A 10,014-nucleotide genomic window follows, 5' to 3' on the forward strand; every position below is an offset into this window, starting at 1 on the left:
TTTATGGTTAAATTATTCTGCATTTCAACACATTACTATAAGCCATCACTACAGTGTTTTACAATCATGATTATCAGTAGATGATATTTGTTTGGATAAATTAGAAATCATTTAAGATTCCAGACTTGTAATTTGGTAATGAAGTTAATATAACAGGTTCACCTAAACAATGTAGGAATAACAACTCATATAAACAGGTTTTCAACTGAGTTTAAATATTGATGTAGCAGCAATTGGCCTATAAGTAAAAAAAAAAAATTCAAAAAAAAAAAGGAAACATGCTTATTTGTGCTTTATGTTTATGCCGAATTAAAAAGTGCCTCCTAATGATTAAAAACACGTGAATTATTTAGGGGGTTAACTTGTTAAGAATCGCTTGATGCTGGATTTGGCAGCATTTGAATTGAGTTTGGTTTGATAGTTTGGGGGAGTGTGTAGGCGGGGGGGAGGAGGAGGAGGGAGGGAGAGGGAGGGGGGAGGGGGAGGAGCGCTGCTGCGTGGATTTCCCGGATGGAGCAGCGACGCCATCTTTACGGCAGTGCTTACCGGCGGGTCTTCGGCTCAGCGGAGCGACGGTGCCTTTGGCTGAACCACCAGCGGGAACTGCAGCGCGGCCGATAATCCCCCCCGTTTCCACCGGGACGCCGCGAGACGCCCCCTCCCCCCCTCCTCCCGCCGCCCTCCGGTAACCCGAACACCATGGCGGACAGAGAGAACCTGGTCTACCAGGCGAAACTCGCCGAACAAGCGGAGAGATACGACGGTGAGTCTGCGGTAGATAACGGTCATTGCGGACTGCCCCCCCCTCCTCCTCCTCCTCCTCTCTGCGCAGGGGGAGGAGGAGGAGGAGGAGGAGGAGGGGGGCGCAGGTAAAGCAGTTCACATGGGTTTGTTGGGCGAAAGGAGACAAAATGGCGGAGATTTACCCCCCACCACCACTAACCCCCCCCCCCCCCCCTCCTTCAGCCGAGCGCAGCATGAAACGTGTAAATTAGCCGTTTCCCGTTCACGTGGAAAAGCGCCGTTATCTCCACCGGGGCGGCGGCGGGCTCCGGTGTTTTTAAAGCGGCGAACATTTAACGTGAAGTCCGCTCGCCCCCTCCTCCTCCTCCCCCCTCCTCCTCCTCCTCCTCCTCCTCCTCCTCCTCCTCCTCCTCCTCCCCCTCCTCCTCCTCCCCCTCCTCCTCCTCCCCCCTCCTCCTCCCCCCCTCCTCCTCCCCCTCCTCCTCCTCCCCCTCCTCCTCCTCCCTCCCCCCGTGTTAGTTAGCTCCAGCTACCCAGAATGCTAACTTAGCTGGCTAGCCTTTCTTCAGCCCCCCCTCCTCCCCCCTCGACCAGAGTCCATTCAAAATAATAATAATGATAATAATCCAGCGGTAGAGTAAAAAGCGTCTCCACCCCCACCTAACACCACCAGCACCACCACCCCTGAACCCGCAGTACCCACCTAAAAAAAAAAAAAACAACCACAACCACAAACGGGATTTACCGGATGCAGCAAGCCGCGACACATTACTCGAAAACGGCCACGGTGGTTGCTGACACACGGTGACATGTCGGAGCTCAGCGGAAGTCAGCGGAGACCAACTTCTCATTGACTTCTGGAGCCTTTGTGTCTGAACAGAAGTTATTTGGCTGCTCGTCAATATTAAGATGAAAGAAGTTGGGGTTGCCTAGACAACCAGTCCAAATCTGGAGGTGTCATTTAGTACGATTCAGCATGCTGTTTGTGTTTGGCTCCATAGGTGATTTATTTATCTTATCTGGAGATATAGTATGGTTGAAATCAGATCCGACCCCATTATATACCATATATATATATTATATATACTTTAACCAGTGCATAAAGTATATATCTTTATAGCACCTGCGTGAGTTTCTATTTTTCAGAAAAATGATGACAAATTGTGAAAGATGCATCCTAGTTTCTATCAGTCCAAGGCTTCAAGTTAGGGCAGCAAATAAGGAATATATTCATCATCTGTCAATCTGTTTGGATTTAAAAAAATATCAAAATGAAGAAGCGTTGACCACTTTTCCCCCCAAAAACAGCCTAAAATATTTTGTTTTGTTTTGTCCTGACCAGCTGGAATATAATCGGTTTATTTCATTTCAGGATAAAGAGAATCAGAAAATATCCAAATGTAAGAAGCTTAAATCAGTTTTAGCATTTCATCCATTTTTATATAGTTGGTGATCAATTTTCTAACATCAACTACTTGGTTAATTGTATAATTGATGCAGGTTTACGTCAAATATGTTGTTTTATGGGTATGAAAAGCAGAAAATCGTAATTTGCGAGAGGCTTTTTGTTTGGTGGGCATTTATGCTTGAAAAATGTTTCAGAATAGAATATCAGAATAAAATCACAATAGGTACTATAGTACAATTATGTACACCATCTGCACGCCGTTCAAGATGACTTTTCCTGGTTTAATGAGTGTTTATAGTAGTTTTTATTTTGGTAGTTTGGCACAGTGACGGTTTTCCATTTGCCTTTCGGACGCTCTGACAGATTAGAATAAATATTAGATTAGAATAAATAGTCATGTTAACTTCTCCACTCTCCACAAAAGGACATCTCGCAGCTCCATTTGTCTGATGAAGAATGCATCAAATAACATTTTCCCACGACAGCAATTCAGTGGAGTTGCGTTTTCCACATTTCTTTTTAATTTTTTTGCAGTGTTGTTAATTGTAGTCGACATGTTCGGTGTGTGTCGGGTCCACAGATGTGTGTCAAAGGTCGGCTCTTTCCTGCGCTTTGCTTATTGGCTTCAGGTCTGTTTTTAAATGCACATAAAAGCCTCTCCACCATTGACATACAATCTCTGTTTATTAATGCATTTCATGGGTTAATGATCGTACAAATAAATACACCAGCGGGTGCTATTTTTAGGCACGTTTCTCTGAAGTGAGTGAGAGAGAGAGAGAAACACAAAAAGGAATAAAATATCACAAAAACAAGTTGGTGCAGTACAGGCAGGAAAATTGTCTTTTTCTTTTTTTTTTTTAAGGCTTCACTGAATGTTGGTGCTGCAGCTGCAAAGTGATTTATCACCAGGTACGCTGACACCGACATGTTTTAATGTGAATTTTTCAATTTGCAGAAAAAAATGCCAGCAATCCAAAGAATATGTTTAAAAAAAAAAAAAAAAAATCAAGAATACATAAGAGTAAGGAGAGCGGTGCCCAGTGGCCTTGAAAGCTTTGTCTACTTTGAGTCTGAATTGCATGTAATGTCCCTTTTTATCCATACAGAGAAACCACAGATTGTGCAGGCGCAATAGTGGAGGAGGTGATGGAAGCAGCATCGTGCTCCTCCTGGCCGGTAAACCGTCGTGTGTCGGGTTTCACCGGCACGCTGCTGTTAGACCTCCGCAGACAGCAGCGCGAAAAGCCGAATGATTGGCACACTACTCTCACCTCCGGGGCAGGGCCGGGCGACGCCGCTAAAAAAACAAAAACAAAGCCGTCTACTGAAATGTCTATTCACGACTTCCAACGTTGTTGTTTTTTTTGCTCTCGAGACGTATCGCGATTGCGAAATAGCTTCATTAATCAAAACGAGGGATCTACGTGGAACCGCTCGGATCACCGAGAGGGAACCGCTTCTCAGTGCGGCGATGGCGTCGTTGAAAAAAGACGGCATAAGAAGCGCATATTTTGGTTTCATCACGTTGCCCGGCCCTGCTGCAGAGTGACACGTTAAACATGGGGGCGAGTGACTCATCTGCAGTGTTGAACATAATTAGGGCCACACCTGATGCTGGCTGAGAGAGAGAGAGAGAGCATGCAATCACACTGAAGACGGTATTGTAGTATTCAGGAACATGTTATATATATATATATATATATATATATATGTTGGTCATATATATATCTGTGGTCGATCTATAAAAGCAGAAGCAGACCCAGTTAAACGTGGGTGTTTATGGCCCCGGTCAACGAAGAGGCTCCGTTTGGGTCTCATTTAAAAGAGCAGCTTGTTGTGTTGATTAATTACTCCCTCGGATCAGAACGTCAGGTTTTGTGTTTATCTTTATTTCATCCCTGGATTCACATCGCAGCGAGCCTCACCGAAGATGTTGAATTTAAAAAACGCCACGGAGACAAAATCGCATCCGATGCGTCTCGGCCCTCTGGGTCACCGCCCTGGCCCGGTTCCCAGCCTCCCGCCGTAGGTGTCCACAGGTGGTGCATGTCTTCACCGGAGGACTTTATTACCCGGGCAGAGTCCCAAGCGCTCCATTAATAAAACACTGAGGATGACAGGAACCTTTCAAGGCCCTGCGCTGGGGGTTTAAATCCTCCATTAACGGGGGGAGGATGGGCTCGTTCTCAATTAAGAACATCTGCCAATAGTTCTTATACCCACAAAAGGGTCATCATGGTAATGGTGGATGCAGTTTTGGCTGAAATTACAAAGATATATTTTCACACTTATCCGTAGTTGGATTTAGCCGTGTGGATAGTTGGAGGTTTGTCCTGTCAGATTTGAGATCTCCATCTCTTGAGATATCCGCCTCCACGTCAATACGACGGAGGTGAGATGAGTTTATGATGCTCACAGCGTTGGAAAAATAAATATTGAGCTGCAAGATTGCTTCCCAGGAACAGCGTCCCGGTTACTGTGTCATCGCACAAAACACCTTCGGAGGGTTTTTATTGGGACTATTTGTTCAGTCGCAAGTTGTTCCAATGAGAATTGTTCCCCTAATATGGGTGTGAACAAACACACCAGATCCTCCATCGGTGTCGTCAGTAAACTGACCTCTTAGACGGTCGTGAGAAGTGGTGCGACAACACGAGGAAACGGTTTGGGACGATAGAACGATATCGATGTTTGAGACTCCGGGACAAAAGTTTTCAAAACTTTCATGTACTCCTAAAAACGTTAAATACACACAAAAAACAAGCGGTGACACCGGGACTGAAAAGACCAAAATTCTAAATCTGTTTACAAATGATTGAATATTGAATAAGAACTGAATGCTTCCCGTCTAAAACGTCAGAGGAACAGATAAATATTTATGTTTATATTTCCCAGCGTCCTTAACGTCGTGTGTTTGTGTGTCTCAGAAATGGTGGAGTCGATGAAGAAGGTGGCCAGCATGGACGTGGAGCTGACGGTGGAGGAGAGGAACCTGCTGTCCGTCGCCTACAAGAACGTGATCGGAGCCAGAAGAGCCTCCTGGAGGATAATCAGCAGCCTCGAACAGAAAGAAGAAAACAAAGGCGGCGAAGACAAACTAAAGATGATCCGAGAATACAGGAAAACGGTCAGACATCCAACACGCCTACTTTAGTGGAAAGTTCTCTTGAAACCTTCTGGGTTTTTTTTTTTGCTCTGCTGGACAGAAGAATCTGTGAATTTGGTGACAAATTAGACCCGATAATTAAAATACAAACCAGCTGGACTGAAGCAGAACTGATTCGGCCTCTCGGTGGCAAATTCTATTTTATTTCTGTAGCGCCGAACGGCAACACAAACGCTCCCGCTGCCCACGTTTAACCGCCGAGCGGTCGAGGAAATCTAAATAATTTAGGGAACATCACTACTTCCTGTCCGGCTGTAAGTCGTTTACAAATTTGGAAACATCAAATCAGAGTTTGACGTTGAACCTCGGCTGCCTCGATTCCTTTTTAAATATTTAAGGGGAGTTTTGATCTGGCAGCTGTAATAGTTCATGTCAGCACACCGTTCATTGACCTCTGCCTGCCTGTCTGTCTGTCTGTCTGCCTGCCTGTCTGTCTGTCTGCCTGCCTGTCTGCCTGTCTGTCTGCAGGTGGAGAAAGAGCTGAAATCAATCTGCAACGACATCCTGGATGTACTGGACAAGCACCTCATCTTAGCTGCAACCACGGGAGAGTCCAAGGTTTTCTACTACAAAATGTAGGGATCAGTATACGGACATGAACATCTCTCCCAATGCACCTTTTTCCTATTTCATTATATAATATATACAAACACATTCAAAACGAAGCCTATTGTTTCTGCTGTGTTTACTTGATATGCAGGTTGTTGTGTACATCGGTTTCTCTGTGACGTCACTCTTTCAAGTGGGCTTGAGTTTCTTACCTCGCATCTTTGTTTTCTTTTTTTCTTCCCATGTTTCCGAGCAAAAATCTTATTTTAATTACAGTCTTTTAACGGGGAAATGTTCGTCGTGAACGTAAACACAGTTGCTGGTGAGAGATTTTTATTTTAGGTGTTTTAAATTGGATGATGAACGATCTGGATCGACTGTCTTGAACGTCGGGACATTCGAATCAGAAGCCCTGACTTGTTTGTGTGAAAGTTGATGTGTGTCTGACTTGTTGTTGTTGTTGTGTCTCCCTCCCCCTCCACCCTTCCCCTCCACCCCCCGCGCTCAGGAAGGGAGATTACCACAGGTACCTGGCAGAGTTCGCTACAGGCAACGACAGGAAGGAGGCAGCTGAGAACAGTTTGGTAGCGTACAAAGCTGCAAGCGACATCGCCATGATCGAACTCCCTCCAACGCACCCCATCCGTCTGGGACTGGCCCTTAACTTTTCTGTTTTCTATTATGAAATCCTCAACTCGCCGGACCGCGCTTGCAGGTAACGTAACGTGCAAAACGGTTCGGATGAAGACAAACGACTGTAATTCCAGGCGGTGACTTTTTGTGGGTTTACGGCTGGAAAAGGTCGAACGAAATCAGAATTATCGATTGTTACTAAACTCCGTTTTCCTATTTTTCCACATTTATTGTCATGAACACCTGCTGGAAGATATTTGAAGCAGGTTTTTTTTCTGGAGCAGGTGGCTCCTGAACTAAACTAAAATAATGATGAATATATATCATGATGTTGTTTTTTTTTTATCGGCCAGAAATCCTTAAATTCCCCTTTTAGGTTTAAGAAAAAGTCCCTTTTACCTGCTGCAGTATTTCTATTTGTTTGTCCAGTTTGCTTTAACGTGACCGTGTTGTCTTCCATCCAGGTTGGCGAAGGAAGCGTTCGACAACGCCATTGCAGAACTGGACACGCTGAGCGAGGAGAGCTATAAGGACTCAACACTTATCATGCAGCTGCTACGTGACAACTTGACACTATGGACCTCAGACGTGCAGGGAGACGGTGAGCGAGCCTTTCCTTTCTCCTCAGGCTTCTACAAACCACTCCAGCTGGTTTATCTCCGTCCGATTTTAAGTCTCTGATCTTCTAATTTACCTAAAAGACCTCTGAAATATTCTTGAAGTGCTTCAGCAGAATAACCTCGGGTGTCCTCGGACCTCCGAGGCTCCTCCCTCCCTCCCTCCCTTCCTTCCTCCCTCCCTCCCTCCCTTCCTCCAGCCTCAGTACTCACCCACTCCTCTAACTCTCCATCTCCCCCCTCATTCTTCTGTAGATTCTTAAGGACATCTCTCGTCTCCTCTTCAGTATAGATTTTGTAAGTCATTCCTCCTGTTGTGGGCTTATTTATTTTTACTCCACCCCCCCCCTCCTCCATCCCATACCCCCACTTAAAGTCCACCCTTTTCTAGGACGGCACAGTTGCAAGCTGTCCTTTTTCTTTTTTTTTTCCTTTTTCTTGCACGTGTGTGCGACCACGGCTTCATGGAAGTGTGACATCACGGACAAACCGCCGTTAACAGCATGCGACGGCTGCCGCTGCGTCTCTCTCGCGTCCCGGTTAGCCGTGGACGCTAATGAGCGCCGTTACGCTTTTTCTATTTTAATCACGACGGATCCTCACGTCCTTTGTTATCTGTCGCCTCTTAATTCTTCATTACACGGATGGCTGTGCCGTCTCCATGGTAACCTCTCCAGGCAACCGGTCGCACAGGTTCGCGAGGCATTTGTTTACCCCCTCAGTAAATCTGACCACCGACACCGAATTAACTCCGGCTCGCTGTCCTGCGTGTCCTCACGGGCCGCGCTGAACTCGAACCTTAAAGTCTTCGTCCAGCAAATACGAAAACTTTTTTACGTGTTTTTAATTTTCATGTTATTGTCCAGAACGACTCCCTTATTAAATCTTTTTAAGGGATAACGTTGGTGATTTAAAAAAAAATTAAAATCAACAAAGCCCTTAAGAATCTAAACTAACAACTTAATTACTAGATTCATTTAATTGTTTATTTCAGTCTTTTTATGGGATTTATTGACTATTAAAACAGAAAATCACCCACGTTATCCTGTGTGATAATTGGCTCTCAACTGAAGCACCTGGCAGCTTTAATGCTAAATTAAAAACGCAGAGATCTGTGCAATAACTTGTGTTGTTGTGCCATTAAATTTAAAACACAGCATCTCAGCAGGTGAGGAAACTGCTCTGCAGTTGCATTATGGGTATTGTAGTTGTGTCGATGCACTTGTTCTGAATAAACGTCTTCCTGGTTGTGTGATCTGAATCATTGCTCCTGTTTGTGTCGTGATTTCAGGTGAAGAACAGAGCAAAGAAGCAGTGCAAGATGCGGAGGAAGAGGCCCAGTGAGACCGAACGACAGAAGACGAGCCCTCTTCCTCCTCCTCCTCCTCCTCCTCATCCTCCTCTTATTTCTCTCCCTCCAGCACTAGCTCCTGTCCCCCGCCACAGTTTCCAGCTGGGTTCATCCTACAGCTCACACTCTTTCTCTCCCTTTCCCTCCATCTCTCACCCTCCTGTCTCACCCTTTTCCTCCTCGTATGCACGTCATCTCCCCCGGCCCCTCAGGGCTCCACTCGGGTCCTCATCTCCACTACCCCGGGGGGGTTCTCCTTATCTAGACGCCCTGTACCCTTTAAGGTTTGTCCTCTTTTTACCGTTTTTTTTTTTGGTGTATTTTTATTATTTTTATTATTTTGCTTTACTTTGCTGTATCATCTGTTGCCAAGTACGCTTGCCTGTAACACACATATGCAAGAGTTTATTTAAAGACCATTCGTTGCCGTTCAACTTTTCTTTTCTTTTCTTTTCCTTTCCTGTGTATGCGTGTCGATGAACATAAATCTTGTCTGTGCTTCTGTCAAGTTCTGAAACACTTCAGTTATCAAATTGAGGAACTAAAGCAGCGATGGAAGGTTCAAAAGGGATGCGTTAAAGCTTTTAGGAAGAACTAAGTGCCCTCTTTACTTTGTGGTTACCAAACCCGCTCCTTCAACACATCAGTATTTCTTTTTCTTCTTTTTTTAAATGACAAACATCAGAATGTCCCCCTTCTCCGAGCATCACTCTCACCTCTGTTCTCGTCCACTCTCGGACCAAGTATTGTGCTACGAGGTTGCTTTTGCTAATGGCAGATAGTTAGGTAATGGCTTTTTAACAGACGAAAAAAAAATGTGTGCGCGTGGGAGAGGAATGCTCAACACTCTTTGATTGTAACGTAATGCAGTTTTTGCATTGGCACTATATAAAAACAGTTTGGGAAATAGAGGCCTGCTGTATCTTTACTCTCCTGACTCTTTCAGGTTTCCTCATCTCAACTCTGTCTCTCTTTCCTCTCTTCCTTCTGTTCAGTATGTGTAACGTGAATCTGATTTGTACTACTGGATATTCTCACCGGAGCCACAAGTACCATCTGTATTCTTACTGAAACACAGCATGGAATTAACATTAAACTACAAGTTCAAAATGTTAAATTAACGGGTGCGAGATGTCGTCTTTTTTTGATGTCGGTGTGCTGTTTATCTAATGTTTACTCACTAGAGGGCAGTAAAGGCTCGCAGCAGAGGAAAGAGTCTGTAGATCAGCTTGAATGCAGTGATTATCAGTACATACTTTTTACTTTAGTATTTTTTTAAGACTTTTTGGCTGAAGAAAAAGTGCAAGTATTAAAATAATAAATTATCCTCCTTTAAAAGTAAAAGTTCCTCCATTTTAAAACCCAAGTTAAGTAAAAGTATGGAAGCATTATGAGCTCAATTAACTTACGTTTTTTTATATTTATTTTCTTTAATACTAATTTTTTTTAGCAGAGTGGAGCTGAAAATATTACTATTTATTATTATTATTATTATTACTATTTGGTCCAAAATTTGAAAAGTCATACTATAGCATGTCTTCCG

At 44.3% G+C, this 10,014-nt stretch overlaps 1 protein-coding gene across 2 annotated transcripts; it reads left to right on the forward strand.

The window, feature by feature from the left end:
* The first annotated feature begins 571 nt into the window (after window positions 1-571).
* Window positions 572-9,592, forward strand: LOC138627435 (14-3-3 protein epsilon). Of its 2 annotated transcripts, XM_069709764.1 has the most exons (7): window positions 572-763; window positions 5,083-5,282; window positions 5,790-5,896; window positions 6,379-6,585; window positions 6,968-7,104; window positions 7,376-7,417; window positions 8,412-9,592. In XM_069709764.1, exons 1-6 carry the CDS (start codon window positions 700-702, stop codon window positions 7,381-7,383), a joined length of 723 nt encoding a protein of 240 aa, XP_069565865.1. In that variant the 5' UTR covers window positions 572-699; the 3' UTR covers window positions 7,384-7,417; window positions 8,412-9,592. The 2 variants fall into 2 exon arrangements, with proteins under 2 accessions (XP_069565865.1, XP_069565864.1); XM_069709763.1 differs by lacking the exon at window positions 7,376-7,417 and having other exon boundaries at window positions 574-763.
* The last annotated feature ends 422 nt before the right edge of the window (window positions 9,593-10,014 follow it).

Source organism: Brachyistius frenatus, unplaced genomic scaffold (genome assembly GCF_029030835.1).
Source record: "Brachyistius frenatus isolate BFR_SWC_R1_liver_20210118 unplaced genomic scaffold, ASM2903083v1 Contig_84, whole genome shotgun sequence".
In the NCBI taxonomy this organism is placed as follows: Eukaryota; Metazoa; Chordata; class Actinopteri; family Embiotocidae; genus Brachyistius; species Brachyistius frenatus.

Bases quoted from the DNA above. Each gene is read 5' to 3' on its own strand.
- LOC138627435 (XM_069709763.1), top strand. From the start codon at position 700: ATGGCGGACAGAGAGAACCTGGTCTACCAGGCGAAACTCGCCGAACAA. The intron at 764-5,082 runs GTGAGTCTGCGG...TGTGTGTCTCAG, and splicing joins ACAAGCGGAGAGATACGACG to AAATGGTGGAGTCGATGAAG. The intron at 5,283-5,789 runs GTCAGACATCCA...GTCTGTCTGCAG, and splicing joins TCCGAGAATACAGGAAAACG to GTGGAGAAAGAGCTGAAATC.